At 57.3% G+C, this 16,317-nt stretch overlaps 3 protein-coding genes across 3 annotated transcripts; 2 read left to right on the top strand and 1 right to left on the bottom strand.

The window, feature by feature from the left end:
- Positions 1-534: 534 nt before the first annotated feature.
- On the bottom strand, positions 535-2,124 carry GMORB2_7676 (DNA repair protein; the record flags this gene model as incomplete). The annotated part of the gene is made up of 3 exons (XM_035469641.1): positions 535-861; positions 1,291-1,785; positions 1,873-2,124. 3 exons carry the CDS (start codon positions 2,122-2,124, stop codon positions 535-537), a joined length of 1,074 nt encoding a protein of 357 aa, XP_035320735.1.
- A 3,754-nt stretch (positions 2,125-5,878) lies between these two features.
- GMORB2_7675 (Conserved hypothetical, protein) lies at positions 5,879-7,795 on the top strand (the record flags this gene model as incomplete). The annotated part of the gene is made up of 2 exons (XM_035469640.1): positions 5,879-6,192; positions 6,304-7,795. The coding sequence occupies 2 exons, from the start codon at positions 5,879-5,881 to the stop codon at positions 7,793-7,795; spliced, it is 1,806 nt and encodes a 601-aa protein (XP_035320734.1).
- Positions 7,796-9,645: 1,850 nt separating this feature from the next.
- On the top strand, positions 9,646-15,850 carry GMORB2_7674 (proteasome activator subunit 4; the record flags this gene model as incomplete). Its single annotated transcript, XM_035469639.1, has 3 exons — positions 9,646-10,115; positions 10,237-15,580; positions 15,788-15,850. 3 exons carry the CDS (start codon positions 9,646-9,648, stop codon positions 15,848-15,850), a joined length of 5,877 nt encoding a protein of 1,958 aa, XP_035320733.1.
- Positions 15,851-16,317: the final 467 nt, after the last annotated feature.

Genomic DNA, 16,317 nt, shown 5'->3' with positions numbered 1-16,317 from the left:
TGCCCGTTGCCAACGTCGGCTCACCGAAAGATCTGCTCGTACTAAAAGTCTAGTTGAATGATGCTCTGGGTACGTCACCTTACTCCCATTTGGTATCCCTGCTGTGGCACATCGAAGCAGTCACATCACATCCTGTCCGAGATCACCATGTCAGGACATCATGTCGGAGATCGTCGGGTCAGAGGAGCTCAAGTTCATTCTGAATCATGTTGTCATGCAAATGCCGCCATCTCACACAACGTGGCCAATAGAACGTGCTTACACCCGCCGCAGCATCATCATCTACCTACCGGGTAGGCAATCACATATGAGTATGTCGAGATCGGCATGATGTGGGTAGCAGTAGCAGTAGCAGTAGTAGTGATAGTGGTAGCAGTAGCAGTAATAATAGTAGCAGTAGCAGCAGCAGTAGCAGCAGCAGCAGCAGTAGTAGTAGTACTGTTCGTAGTAGTACTAAATACCCAAAAGTCGCTCAGTACCAGGAATGGTTATTATGCAGTATATACGGTAGTACTAATACAACGTAGATGAGCTTCACGTAGAATCATGCCTCTGCGCTCTGATCGAAGACCAGAAATCACCATCCTCATCCTCACCAACAACACTGCCCTTACCGCTCTTCCGCACCTGCCGCTCAAACGCCTTCCAGTATCTATCATCCCCCCGCGGCGTACGCGCCATCCACCTCTTCAGCCTGCCCTCGGACCTCTGCACCACAGACGCCCATACAGGGTAGATGAACGGGTCCCCGCCGTCCTCGACTGGCAGCGGCCTCCCCTTCTGCACGTACTCCTGACGTATGGCGTCCGCCTCGGCCGACAGGGCGGGCATGGGGCTCACGGTGGGAACGGACACGTTGGGCTGTTTTTGTTGCCGTCTGGGTGGTTGCTTCCCTTCATCTTCTTGGTGTCGATGTTGCTTCGCTTCCTTGCTTGGACGTTGATGCTGCTGCTGCTGCTGCTGCTGCTGCTGCAGTTCCAGGCTGGCTGACAAGGGTTTGAGCATGTCACCACCGCTGTCGCCTGCTGCTGCTGCTGCTGCCTGCTCCTGCTCTGCCAATTCCCTCTCCGCATTGACGAGCTCTTGCATGGCTGTCCCGCGCGCCGTCCAGTGCTGCCACATGCGCTCCAGACGCAGCTCATACCAGAGCTTGGTCACCACCGCACTCCACAGGTACGTGTCCTCGACTGGTGGGAGAGGATAGTGGCGGTCATGGTGGTCCGCTCCTCCTCCTCTTCCTCTCCCGCTTCCTCCTCTTCCTCCTGCAGAGGGGGAGGATGACGACCCGACCAGCCCGGCTCTGGCCATCTCCTCCTGCAGGGCATCCTCCCACCTGTCCTCGAGGGCCGCGGCAGGGGCCATCTCCTCCTCGGCCCGTATCACGCTGGCCACCCGGGCCTCCCAGAGCATGCGGTTCCGCGCCACCATGCTGTCCAGCGTGGGCGGGTGCGGCTTCCTGTACCGCAGGAACGGGTAGCCCAGCGATTCAGCGCACAGGGTCGGCACCCGACGGGGATGCTTGAGTATCGAGGCCGGGCGGGGTCGGCCCGTGTAGCGGGGTGGCTGGCCGGGTTCTGCGACGTTGACGAGGAGCGGGGGGCGCTTCTTCTTCTGCCCCTTCTCACCGGAGGTTGTCTGCTTCTTCGGTTTCGGTTGTGATGACGATGATGATGAACCCGATGACCGGTCGGATGTCTTCTTGGCCTGCGGCTGTCTAATCAGGTTGACGACTCGGTCGTGCTCGGGGGAGTCGACGATCCGTGCCTTGGTCAAGATAGATAGGAACTGGTTTTACATCTTGCCGTCAGTTGTGCACGCCTTGTGCGCGCCTATGAATATAGAGGAAGGAGAGGGACTGCGGCAAGAACGCACCTTGTAGCCTGCCGACATGGAAGAGTAGACGAGCCGAAGGCTGGTGTAGCTCTTGTTACTCTGAAAGCGCCTCTTGACCATGTCGGCGAGTGGGTGCACCGTCTTCCCGCTGGAGGAGAGGCCGCCGCCAACCTGCTTCTGTTCCGTGGGGAGCTCAACCTGTCGAGCTGATCGGACGAGGGCACGGTACAGAGCTAGAGCCGCGATGCGATGCCGGGAGTTACGCGCCGGCACAAAAAAGGTGTGTCGCATTTTTGTCGTCCAGGGCCGTTGCTTCTTTCCGCTCCTTTCCCACCCCCCCACTCGATCCTTTGACTTCCCTCTCTCTTTCTCTCCTCTCACGGTATCGTCGGAGGGGGGGCGGAGGGGTAATATTTCACGTATGCGAACTGCTTGATGGCATTATCGTGGATTCATATATGAGGGTGTTGAACAATCAAAGGACGTCGAACAACAATGGGCAGAGCTCTCCATCGACGAACAATGGCTTGGAGCTGTCGCGTGGGACAATGTTTGAGCCTTGGTGTGCTGACTAATACTTTGGCATGTCGTTACCCTGGAGCCCAAAATGGAGAAGATCGAGTTGTAAGAATTGACGGGATGATTTCGTTCGATAATATACATGTGCATCTTCCTATCCCTTTTGGGATTTTTTTCCCCTTATTTTTTCTTCTTTTTCCTTTCCCTTCTTTACTGTTACCTTTTCATGTGCTGACAAGTGAAGAAGATGAGGAAATTTGAAGCTTTTTTGAAGGTATAGATAACATAACCTGATCTGAAAGTGAGCGCTTGCGTGCATGCAAAGCATACGCCGTATTACATAACTTCGATAAAGACAGATTTTCAGATGCATACGACGACATGCTAGCAAACATCCACTTCTGACACATAACGTAGCACACGGTCCACGAGAGGATGTATTACGCGTATCGATTGTACGGAGTACATGCATTACAACATCAGCTCTTGTCCCCTCTGATCGTCTCTTGAGCTGCCGGCTTAGCAGGAGGGGAAAGATTGCCACGCGGGACTCGTGAGAAGACCGAGTCCGAAATATCTGCACAGATTGCCGTTACTCGCTCGGTTTACGTCTAGCTGACAGTAGACGTATGTACGAGTAATCCGTACTCGTCCAAGTACCGTCTACAGATTTGCAGTCCGCTTCTACGAGTATGAAAGTTCGGAGTTGGACTAGGGAGTATGGGGCACGTAAACACAGTTGGCTACTAGTACATACATGTAAGTGGTAGCTATTAATACCTAGCAATAATATATGTACTGACGAAATTCTTCGGAACGTACGGAGCGGAGCGGGGAGAGAGGTATTCGTTGCAATCCAATGCCAAAAACGGCAATCAGTTCGTACGTACCCACCGTAGACATGCGAAACAACAGGAGCCAGCCAAGACTGAAAGAGGAGGAGAAGGAGGAGGAGAAGGAGGAGGAGAAGGAGGAGGAGGAAGAAGAAGGAGGAAGAAGAAGGAGGAAGGAGGGGGAGGAGGTGGAGGTGAAAAAAAAAAGGAAAAAAAAAAAGAGGGATTTACATAACACAGGGAATTGAATAGAAGGAATTCGACGAGGGGTTTGAATTGGCATTCACTGCCCACAACCGAATACCGCTGCTTTAGGTACAGCAGCAATACTCTGCAGTACCTGTACGAGCAGTACTAATAGTCCAATCGTCGCGCTATGGAGGGACCGAATACAAGTAAAGATATGTAATAGGAGGGTATCAGTGATAACTAACGGTGTGCGTGTCTCGTGTGCGTGTCTTGTGTGTGCGTGTCTGCGGTGTCCTCCGAGGGCACATCTACGGGTATGGTACAGATTCATCTGTACAGGCAGGTACTTTACTTTATAGCCTGTAGGATACCAGACCCATACCCATAGCTATTCTTGTATGGAGGGAGGGGTGCCTCACAGGGGGACTTATCCCTGCCCGACCTCGTGACCTACCTTGACACTAATAACACAGTAGAGCAGTATTTGACATTATTGCCCATTGGCCCTTGCCAAACTCGGGGCGAGGCCTTGGGGGGAGGAGGTCCAGGGTTAGATAGAAAGGGAATGTGGAGATCCAAATGCAGCCCTACGCCATGCAACCAAAGGGATAGAGAGGGGGATCATGGCTTTCTGGGGGGGTCGAGACTGGACAAGAGAAGCAAAAGCGATAAAAAGCGAGAAACCGCTATTTGCTCGATAAGATGTCCAACACAAGAAAAGAAAAAAACAACAACATTCCACGCAAGTCCTGTAAGCTGGTAAGCCGTGGCTGCAGCTTGCAGCTGCTGACGCGTTAGGTGCTCCGTAGATGCAGCCGCGTTCTTTTTCAGCCCCCCCCCCCTTCTCCTCTTCTCTCCTTAGTTCTCTTGGCATGAATGCTGACGGTGATCAGCAGCCCAGTCGTATGACGGGGTGGGAATTGGACGAGAAAAGGCGGACAAGGATAGGGCCACGTCTTGTTATGACTCGCGTGAGCGTACGCCTGAGTCTACGGATAGAATAAGATGACTGTGTGAGTAGGTAATAATAAATAAAAACTACACAAAATATCCTACTACATGTACGAGTACAGTCATACACTACGTCTACTGTCATTACCATACAAGTAAACTGTACCCCGTACGCAGACATATATCATCGTACTTTATAGCTAGAGTATGTACGGGTACGATAAGTAGGAGTACGAGCCTTTTTTTTCTCCGTCTCTTTGATTTTGATTTTCAATTCTTCTGGTAGGAAAAAAAAAAAAAGGGGGAATAAAGAATTGGAATAAACGACTGAATACAGATGATTGGCTCGTTGGATCGGCCAACGGCATCTTGCCCAACCCCGAAGCGGATCATGCTCCAAACAAGAAAATGGCCTGCTTCGGTTCGTTCGGGATCCACGGACTTCTGAGTACATTACTCTTGGTCACCCGCACAAGATGCAGCCGGGAGGGAAGATGCATCAACTGTTACCTAGTTACCTATAGTATCCGTATAGTAAGCCCGTGATACACGTAGATTACCGAGGGGAAAAAAAAAAAAAGTCTCAGCTCATCTTCCCCCTTCTCCCTGACTCTCCATGTACCTACATATAATACCAAACTTAGTATCACTGCTACTCACGCTGCTAAGTGTTTATTATTGCCAGTTTCCACCCCCCCTCGGGCCCCGGCCAGACTCCGTGTCGTCACGCACTAACGGGACTTGGTCCTCAAGCGGTCAGGTCAGCCCACTAGTACGAGTAAGAAGAGCGCCGTTGTCTTTTTCCTCTCTCTCTCTCTCTATCTCTCTTCTGCTGCCAACGGGTAGAGAAGGCTCCATCCATTGGGGGGGCCCCTTCTTTTCGTTTCGTCTCTTGATTATTATGCCGTGGGACCACACATATCTTTCTCTTTTTTTTTTTCTTCTTTTTTTCTTCTTTCTTCTTTCTGTTTATCCTTCTTCTCCTGCTTCTCTTCCTTCCCTAGTATTTGAAAAGCAATGCGTCTTCCACTGCTCACAAGTCTTTCCAGTTGGGGGGTTCGAGCTTTGATATAACATATCCTGGCCCCTCTTGTGACGCGTACCACATATAACCGACTATTACCTACATACATACATACATACGAATACGGCACAGCCTCTTTTCTCTCATATATACTACTCCATACATACCCGCAACGACAGAGCGAGCGCTTTCTCCCCTCCTCTCTGGCCCGGTCTCAGCAAACTCTTTCTTCTTTTCTTTTCTTTTCTTTTTTTTTTTTTTTTGGCTCTAATTCCGCCTGGCCTATGATTCCACTCACATGCCGGCGTGTTAGCTGGTAGCTGGTTACATGTGACGGGTGTCAAGACGGAAATAGTCACATAGTACTGCTACTACTACTACTACTACTACTACTACCACTACTACTACCACCCCCACTGCGATTTCATCCTTCTCATAGAAAGGGGTGTAGGTAGATACGCACACATACCGCATCCTCCCACCGCAAACCGCCATCACCATACCTACCACACCCGAGTCTCGTCGGGCCATGACGGCCATGCTTGTTCACCCGGGCCCCGGTCTTCATGGTCACGAGTTCTCCAAACCGAAGGACTCGTCCTCGACACAGAACGACAGTCACAGGCCTCTACCTCTGCTCCGCTCGGCCCTGCGTCCGCTGTCGACGGACGGCCATGCCGCTGCCATGCGGAGCTTCTCCGACGGAACTCACAGCCTCTCCACGGCGACCCGTACCCGACCCCTGTCCGAAGTGCTACCGTCCCGGAAGGATCTGGGCGTGAGGTTCCGGGGCACGGGCGAGAGCGACGACGGCGAGGAGGAAGGCTCCATCTTCAGTACGGGGTCGTCGACCTACGCCGAGACGACGGCGCCTTCGTCGCAGCAGCAGCAGCAGCAGCAGCAGCGGCAGAGCAGCAAGAGGAGGACGAGGAGGAGACCCCGGTCCATGCCCAGGCCGGGCACGCGGTACGCACTGGCGCATCCGGCCCCACTCCGGCGCACCAAGCAGCGCATGCTGGTGCAGTTCCGTCCGCGACTGCTCCTCCAACTGCAGAGGCTGAGCCCCCACCACCGTCCCACGCCGGAGCTCGACGCCGTCCCCTCGGGTATCATCGCGGGGTCCATCCTCATCCCCAAGCTGGCCAAGCGCTTCCCCCGCATCTTCCTGGCCAAGCCGCACGTGGGACCGGATGACGTCCTCCTCATGCGCAGCGAGAAATACGATGACGACCGGAGCAGCAACAACAACAGAAACTGCGACGACCTCGCCCACCCGAGCACCCCGCACGACGGTCTGGCCAGCCGCGAGCTTGTCGCCATCATCAGCCCCCTGAGCGTGAAGGAAGGGGGGGCCGACCTTGCCGAGATCGTCACGGGCGACGGGTCCGTGTGGTCGACGTCGCGCATGCCCAACGGGTCCTACGAGTTCAACCGCGTAGACGTGCACGGCGTCAGGACCACGGCGCGCTGGGTGCTCAGGAAGTGCAAGTCCGACCCCGACACGTCCGACAACGCGAAGAAGTGGACGTTCAGCGTCCTCGACCCTTGCACGCGTCGCCACCCGGTGATGGGCACCCTGTCGCCGCAGGAGCTCATCGTCTACGACTCGTACCGCACCGCCCCTTCGTACGTCGCCGATCGAGAAGAAGAAGAAGCAGGTGATGATGACGAAGGCGACGACGACGACGACAACGACGATGACGACGACGACGACGATGACGAAGAGGAGGACGTTGACGCCAGTGGTCAGCTGAGGAAGAAGAGGAGGAAGAGGAAGAAGACGATGGTCATGGACCTGCCCACCACCGTGGCCGTGGCCGAAGAGTACAAGCTCCTCATGGCAGCGACAGCCAGCTGGATCAATCTGCGCCTAGAGGGCTGGCCCGCGACGGCCAGTCCCAAGATGAAGCGGGTGGCCAGCGACGCGGGGAGCACCCGGTCCGCCGACAGACGGCAGTCGTTCCCGCTCCCCGTGTCGCGGGTATCCACCTCGCTCCCCGGTTCCAACACCGTGCCCGCCGTCTCGCGCGGTCACGGCGACTCGGCCTCGGCGTCGACCTCGACGTCGGTGACCACCTCGACGCTGCTGACGGTGACGGCGGCCGAGAAGATGCCGCAACGGTCCAAGTCTACAGGCTCGGTGTTTACGGGACGGAGGAGGAAGCAGGCCGAGACGAGGTCTGTGCTCATCGACGAGAGGATATTCCCCGACAGCGACGATGCCGGCGCCGGCGCTAGTGCGGCTGGCGAAATCTCACGGAAGCAGCCTCAGCAGCATCAGCAGCCTCAGCAGCATCAGCAGCATCGGCAGCATCAGCAGCATAAGTCGCAAGCTGAGGGGTATGGCGCTGACGATGACGTTGAGCGGGAAGAGGAGAAGCAGGATGGGAAATGCCGCGACAAGATGCGCAGGCTGACGCAGAGGTTGTTTCACCGCAAGAAGTAGGGCGACGAGGTCATGACGTGCATTTTTTATTATCATTCTACCATGTTGTTTTATACCCCCTCCACACACTATCTATGCACTACCATGTGCTGTATATATATGGCATCTTCTCTCTCTCTCTCTCTTTGCTTTCTCTCTTTTCTTTTTTTTTTCTTTTCTTTTTTCTTTTCTTTTTTCTTTTTCTTTCTTTCTCTTTCTTTCCTTCCTCTTCTTTTTTTCCTTTTTTTGACCAATGTCGTACATATCTTCACCGTCAAAGTAAGCATCTATTTCCTTTGTTCGTACACTTTTCACATCTTTCACTTTCATATGTTTGGGAGCAGAAGTAGTGGATGATGACATAATCCAAGACGAAGGGGAGCCAAGCTGATGTCAGCTCTTGATGGCCGTTTCTTCTTCCTCTTTCTTTTTCTTATTCTAATGCTGGTCAGCAGCGCTACCACTGTCTGCACTGACTTGCATTGCATCACCTGTAGCCTCTCTCTCTCCCTCTCTCTTCCAGGAAAAGGAAAGAAAAGAAAGGAGAGAAGGAAAGAGAGAAAGCCCTATTGGAACGGACCGTCGCTCTGCATGGAGAATGAACGGCGGGAAGACTAGTTGATCATGGTCAGCAGAACGACCAGTGTCACGGATTCATGGACACTACTTACCACCCGGCGTTTTTTCCGGGTTTCAATTTTTAAATCACATCATATTATTTTACTACTTTTCATGGTATGTCAGCTAGGGTTTTCCAAGGATTTCTCCGTGACGCGCAGCCTCAGCAGAAGCCTAGGCGGATCGGTCAGTTGCACATCTTCTTCCGAGGTTGAGTGGGAGATTTCAGCATCTCTACTCCGTACATGCATTAATTGTGATAATCAATACTAATATTACTAATATACCCTACCTTTGTAAAGATAGTGAGTGAGGTACGGAGTCTATGTACGGGGTACCGATCAGTGGTGGTATCAATTCAATGACAGCAGACCTGCCCGGTACCACCGAATTGTCATGTGAGGACTAGTCGTCACCCTGAGTGTGCCTGGATGCATCATCACATCGTTGCCTCGTCCTTTACATGTTAATCACTCCTCCATTATACCCCCACCCCCTTCCCCTTGATATCTTCCCCCTCACCTGGCGAACTGGGAGCAGAGGAGAAGAAGGAAGAAAGTCTATGCGTTTTACACCGTAATACTGCTTCCTTTCCTTCAATACTATACCATCTTCCTTGACCGAAGTGCTATTTTCTTCCCCTTCCCCAACAAAGGCTCTTGGCTGTTGGCCCTTTCGTCTGCCTTTCAAGGGACAATCATTCCCCGCTTCCCACGTTCCCTTTTCGGTCATCACATCACCTCCCCTCCGCCCTCTCTCTCTTTCAAGATCAACTGTTAATGAGGGAGAGGGAGAGAGAGAGTCTGCTGCCTTGAATTCTAAATGTCCTCCAAAGCCTCTGACCTGACTTGCTCTGCCGATCCACTCACCCCACACTTTCTCATAGCAAAATTCTAGCTCCGCCCGGTCCCTCCTCTTACAAACGTGGCCCATACAAACAAAACGTACAATCGACTTGGATGATTACTGTCACTGCCACTCCAATCCCATCGGTGTTGCATCAAAAATTTCACCTCCTGTGTATTCTCGCTTTTTTCTGACCGTTCATACTCTCATTACTTTTTTCCCCCATCACCACTCTTTTTTCTCTCTTCTCCCCCGCCCTTCCCACCGCTGGAAAACGGAACGAGCAACCCCTCTCTTCGAACCTGACAAATCGTCGTTGCGTTGCGTAGGCGCACGGCGGACAAGTTTCGTCCGCCCCCTCCCGCGGCCCCTCCCGCGGCCCCTCGGCCTCCATCCCCGTCGTCACCATGGATGAGCAATGCGGGCCTCGTCACGACACCGTGCCGGACGCTCCCGCCTCGGCTGCCACGCATCTCCTCTCCGACTTTGCCATGTACGAACCCATATCCCGCGCCACCTCGCCCGGTCTGCCATGCCCAAAGTCCGGCGCCGCTGCCGTCGACGACTCTAAGCGCTACCGTCCTCGAACCTTTGCCTACTTCCAGCAGCTGCCGCACGAGGTCGAGGCCGAATCGGAACGCGACGCCGCGCTCGAGGAGATCCTCAAGCAGCTGTACATTGCCGTCAAGGCCGACGACTTCTCCCCCGGCGCCCTCCACTGGACACGCGAGCTCCAGGCATGGCTCAACCTCAAGTTCGACCTCACCAGGGTCCAGCGCGCCAAGCTGACGAAGCTCTACTACTCCCTTGCCCTCACACCCGGCCTCGACTCCGTTACCTCGGATAAGTTCCTCAGGATGGTCTTGACCCTCACACGGTGCGTCTTCTTCCCCCCCCCTCCCCCCGCCACCCTGCCGCGTGCGAGCCTGCGTGCGAGCCTGCGTGCGAGCCTGCGTGCGGTGCAGAGGAGTCGTCTTCGCTGACACCCACGCCCGCAGAAAGAGCCACTACCTGAGACCAGGGGATGACCTAGTCCTTGACTGGCGTCCGCTCTGGGACGAGATCAAGCCTTGGATCTTCCCCTCGGAAGCCCCCGCCCACCAGAGCAGCCGTCGACGCTCTGCCAAGCAGCTCCTCAAGCTGTGCAACCATGTCTGCTCCTACTTCGACCCCCGCGAGCGCCGCCAGATGTTCCAGGAGTTCCTCCCATTCTTCAGCGTAAACGACCTGCCCAACGCCTACATCGTCATGGGGCTCCTCAACACGCTGCTGCCCAGCCACCCCGCCCCCAAGGACGAGGCCCTCTGCCAACCCGCCGACTTCCTCCCCACCATATTCCACCTGTGGTCTATACTGAACCGCTCCAAGACGTACGACACCCTGGTCATCGATCTGCTGTCGCGCGTCGCGAGGGATCACCTGAGCTGCACTGACGTGGCCTTTGGTCCCCACGGCATCTTCACCAAGGAGCAGTCGGACCTGGTCTTCACCGCCATCCTGCGACTCACCGGCATTCCTGTCGGCCAGGCCAACTCGCCCTACTCCTCCCTGGATTACCTGTCCGGCGCAGGCGTGTACCTGGAGAAGGACAAGAAGAAGCATCCCGTCGGGTACATGATGGCCCGCTGGATCCTCCACTCCCTCTCCCCCCAGTGCATGGAGTCCCAGGATTCCGTCATGGCCAGCCTCGAGGGCCTCATGGAGTCGACGGAGACCTTCTTCCACCCCTCCAACCAGGGCAACTGGGCAGGCCTGCTCGCTCAGCTCACCTTGTACCTCACCGACGGGTTCGTCTCCAGGTGGAACCGGGAGCACAGCGGCGAGCTTGACGTGCCGGAGGAGCGGAGGCTCACGCCCGCCCTCAAGAGGCGCTTCGTCGCCGCGCTCAAGGACGCGACGTTCATGGGCATCTTCTCCAAGAGCAGCCGGATCTCCAACTACTACTACAGCACGCTGCAGGGCCTGGCCTTCCTCGAGCCCGACATGATCTTGCCCGGTGCCCTCCAGCGATTCTATCCTAGCCTGCAGGGTTTGGTTGAGGTCCACCGCACCACGTCCAGCCTCAATGGCCTGCAGATGATCGCCAACATCATGGCCAAGACCAAGGGATACCGGTGCCACATCACGGCCCTCCTCGCCCTCGTCCTGCCCGGGATCGATGCCAACGATCTGAACAAGACTCAGTACACCTTGGCGTTCATCCAGAGCGTCGCATACAGCATCCCGATAGCCTCCCTAGCCAGGGAGGAAGGCCACATCCACGACACCGCCCTGGCCATGGAGTGGGTCCAGGCCGAGATGGACCGCTTGGAGCGCGACGGCCAGGACGTCCAGATCGACTACGATGCCGAGCTCCCGGACGAGTTCGAGGCCGACATCCTGCGCTCCTCCACCACCGGCTTCGGCGAGTTCCTCGTCACCTTGCTCGGCAAGGTCTTCACCCTGCTGGAGAACCTGCCGGACGCCAACCAGGTCCGCGGCGGCACGCCCGAGGACAACGTCATCAGCGCTCTCCCCGCAGCGCTCTACCCCATATTCTCCTCCCTGTCCCCCGACCTGTTCGACCTCGCCCTCGAGAAGCTGGCGACGTTCGTCTCCAGCCACGTCATCCACCAGGCCCGCGACGCCATGGCCTGGATCCTCAACGCCCTGTGCAAGGTCAACCCGGAGAAGACGCTCAAGGTCCTCGTCCCCATGTTCGTCATCAACATCCGCAACGAGATCGACCAGAACAACGCGGCCTCGGACCGCACCACCGGAACCGACTACCTGCCGCGTGACCGCGCCCTCGTCTGGCACATAAGCATGCTGGCCATGTCCCTGGTCCATGTCGGCAAGGAGGTGCTGAACTACAAGGACGAGCTTCTCGGCATCGCGGACTACATGCAGGAGAAGTGCCGTGGCCTGCCCACCATCCTCGTCTCCAACTACATCCATCACCTGCTCCTCAACCTCACCCACACCTACGCCATGGACCACGCCCTGTACGAGTCGTCCGTCATCGAGCGAGGCCTGGACGTCGGCGACTGGGGCCGGACGACGGCTCCCGCAGACCTCACCATCCGCTGGCACCAGCCGTCGCCCCCGGAGATCGACTTCGCCGTCGAGCTCTTCGAGTCGCACATCCGGTCGGCCACCAAGCAGCTGAACCTGCTGATGAGCGACGACCCGCCCGTGAGCCGCAGGGGCAAGAACAAGGAGTGGTCCAACGAAGTCTCCAGGATGCTGCAGCAGTTCCGCCTCATCACGGCCGGGATGGCCACCCTCTTCGACCCCAAGCGCGCCTCGGGCGATGCCGACGACCGGCACGCCCCGGACGCGGACGTCGACATGGACGACGAGGACGGCGACGAGATGATGGACGACGACCCCCTCGCCGAGGTCGCCGAGGACGAGGAGCTGCGCCCCCAGTTCCGCTACAAGGCCGGCTATGCCCTCAAACCCACCGACCCGGCCTACCGGAAGATCCACGAGCTGCGGGACGAGCTGGGCCACCTGCTCTCCAGGACGCACGCGTTCCTCAACGAGCAGCAGGAGGATGACGTGAGCTGCTTCACGGCCCTGTACAGCGCCTACCGGACGTGGATCACCGACGTCGGCGTCGAGCGCTCCGCCCACCCGCTCGAGAGGCACACCCGCCTGTACCGGTCCGACATCTCCCCCTTCAAGATCAAGGGCCTGCGCAAGGCCTACCCCCGCCCCCTCCTGATCAAGCGCGCCGAGGCGTACCAGATGCTCCGCATGAAGCACAACTCCTCGACCAGGCAGAAGAGCGACCTGGATAGGCGGCTGCTGCTCGACCTGGCGCAGTCGTGCCTGTCCCTGTACGCGGACGTCCGCCGGGTGGCGCAGTCGTCCCAGGACTCGTCGCTGAAGGCCCTGATAGGCGGCAAGCCGCTCGTCATCCCCATCATACTCGACGGCTTTCGGGACGCCATCCAGAAGGTCGACCACGACCGCATCAAGGGCGGGCTCTACACCCTGTTCTACACGTCCCTGCTCAGGACGCTCGTCAAGGATTGGAGATTTGCCCCCGAGGCCATGCGCCTCTACATAGAGACGGCGGCCATCGACAAGCCGTCGATCCAGAAGCTGGGATCCGGGGTCGTCTACAACATCATCGACTTTGGCAAGCCGTTTGACCGCCTGATCCTCACGGACGAGGCCGTCCTCGACACCATCAAGCCCGACGACGACGTCTCGGCCGTCGTCGACAGGAGGCGCCAGTTCATCCAGCAGCGCCGGGAGCGCGTCGAGAGCTCCAAGGCCGAGCTGGGCATCGAGCTCACCGCCAAGGCCAAGACGGCGCACTGGAAGATCGCCACGCGGTGCTCGATATTCGCCACGAACCTGTGCCTGCGCTTCGAGACGCTGGCCCCGGCCGAGTTCGTCGACCTCATCGCCCGCGGCACCATCGACCCCCACCCCAGCCTGCGGGGCTACCACCTGCAAGCCTTCACGTCGGTCTTCCAGGGCATCGACGTGCGTGCCGTCTACGGCCACGACTACCGCAACTACCTGCTGGAGCGCGAGGTCGGGGACCGCAACCGCGTCGAGGTGCCCGTGAAGAAGGGCGACGCCGCCTTCACGAAGCGCTTCATGGACTCGTTCGAGACGTCGGACGGCGCCGAGTACATGGTCGACACGGACTACCCGGGCTGGCTCGTGTGGGGAGACAGGTTCACGGCCTTCCGGGCCAAGCCGCTACCCTTTGACTCGTACGACGAGACGGAAGAAGCGGTGCGGGACCAGATCGGCAGCATCCTGACCAGGGACTGGTTCTCGCAGTGCTTCGACTACCTGAAGCAGGAGCCCCGCGACGCCAGCACCGACAGGTTCCGCATGAGCAACGTCTACCTGCTCATGCACGCGTTCGACCTCATGCACTACGGCAAGACGGCGGCGACGCTCGACGACATCAAGGAGCTGACCAGGGGCGTGTACGGAGACGGATCCGACAAGCACCAGCACCGGGCGACGTCGGAGATCCTGGGCGCGCTGCTGGCGGGGTCGAGCGACGACCCGCCCGAGATCCGCGACCGCGTGTGGGACTTTGCGGCGCCCATGTTCCTCGAGATCCTGCTGGAGAACCTGACGCCCGAGAACATCACGTACTGGCTGACGTGCCTGCACATGATACTCGACTCGCGGGACCCGCGCCGGTCGCACGAGATCGTCGAGGCGCTGCAGGACTTCAAGCTTGACATGACGTCCAACGCGGCCTTCAAGGAGTCCGCCAAGATCCAGCTGCTCGAGTTCATCATCGCGGACGGCGGGTGGCACTTCCGCAAGGTGCAGCCCATCCTGGACGACTTCCTGTCGCACCTGGACCACCCGTACAAGGCGGTGCGGGAGGCCATGGGACGGGTCATCTCGGTCATCTACAAGACGCGGCACCACGAGTCATTCGAGAACGTGACGGTGATGCTGGAGGAGAACAGGAAGGCGTCGTCCATCGGTCTGGCGCCGTACAGGCCGTCGGAGGAGCTGACGCGGGTGATGACGGGGGTGTTTGAGCAGCTGGAGAGGTGGCGGCACGAGCGCGAGCCGGGCCAGCAGACGCCGTCCTCGTACACGGCCGGATCCAAGACGGTGCTCATGTGGCTGGACTGCACACTGTCGTCGCACGAGTGCGCGCAGCTGATACCGTTCTTCGCGGACCCGTTCATGGAGCAGCTGCTGCACATGATGGACGTCAAGGAGGACCCGGAGCTGATGCGCATAGCCTACCACGTGTACCGGCACCTGCCCAACATACCGTTCCGGGACGGCGATGACGTGGACTTCGTGCGGGGCATCATCCGCATCGGGCGGACGGCGTCGAGCTGGCACCAGCGGCTGCGGGCCCTCGTCAACATGCAGGTCATCTACTTCCGGCGGCTGTTCCTCACGCGCCCGGAGCAGCGCGACGAGCTCTTCACGGCCGTGTCGGACATGCTGGGCGACCCGCAGATCGAGGTGCGCACGACGGCGTCGACGACGCTGGCGGGCATGATCCGGTGCTCGCCGCGGGCGATCCGCGACCCGGCCATCGAGTCCCTCAAGGCCCGGTTCGACGACCTCCTCCGCAGGAACCCCATGCCCAAGCGCAAAGCCCCCGGCACCGACACGCCGATCGGCCAGCAGCAGCAGATCGCCAACCGGCACGCGGCCGTGCTCGGGCTGGGCGCCCTCATCGAGGCGTTCCCGTACGCCACGCCGCCGCCCGAGTGGATGCCCGATGTGCTGGCCACGCTGGCCCGCAAGGCGGCGGGCGACCCCGGAACGGTCGGGAAGGCTACGAAGATGATTCTCAGCGAGTTTAAGAAGACGAGACAGGATAGCTGGACAGTGGATCAGAAGGTATACTCTCTCTCTCTCTCCGTCTCTCTCCTCCCATCACCCCTCTCTCATCATCTTCTATCCTCTCTTGCCATCTCTCTCCCTTTCCGTACGAGATGGTGGTTTTCCATTGTAATATAATCGACTACCCTTCCACGCCATCCCTACCCCGTCATCCCTCCCACCTCACCTCTCCCATAAAGGACAAGAAACTGACGACGATCACAGTACTTTACACAAGACCAGCTTGAAGATTTGGAAGGTGTCCTTTGGAAGAGTTACTTTGCATAGCGGGACGCCTCGTGATGGACTCTGCATCGTTCTCTGGCTCTCTTTTTTTCCTATCCATCTCACCCTCTCTCTTCATTTTATACATCTTTATTCTTTCTTGTATTTCTGATACTTGATTTTGTTCTTAACAAGACACATATACATACACACATCATGACTCTGGGGGAGAGACGGAAGGGAAATGAACAAGAGAAAATAAGGGGGGGAAATCAAAAAAAAAAAAAAAAAGAGTAGACTGGATCTAGACGGGAAGAAGACAAGGAAAATGGCAGTTTCTGGGTGTAAGATGAAAGTTGACCAGCTGAATTGTTGAGAGTGAGAGGTCATTCATTGCTGACTGCATCCATCGTGGCTTCCAGCCTGGGGTACCATGTGCTATCACTTATGGCGGTGGCGGTGCACCTCGATGCGATCAGGATCAGGGTCGAGAAACTGGCTGCTTGAGGCTCGTACTGCTTACGGCGGTG

The sequence above is a fragment of the Geosmithia morbida genome (genome assembly GCF_012550715.1).
Source record: "Geosmithia morbida isolate 1262 chromosome Unknown scaffold_9, whole genome shotgun sequence".
NCBI classification, from domain to species: domain Eukaryota; kingdom Fungi; phylum Ascomycota; class Sordariomycetes; order Hypocreales; family Bionectriaceae; genus Geosmithia; species Geosmithia morbida.
This window is presented reverse-complemented; position numbering and strand designations above follow the sequence as displayed.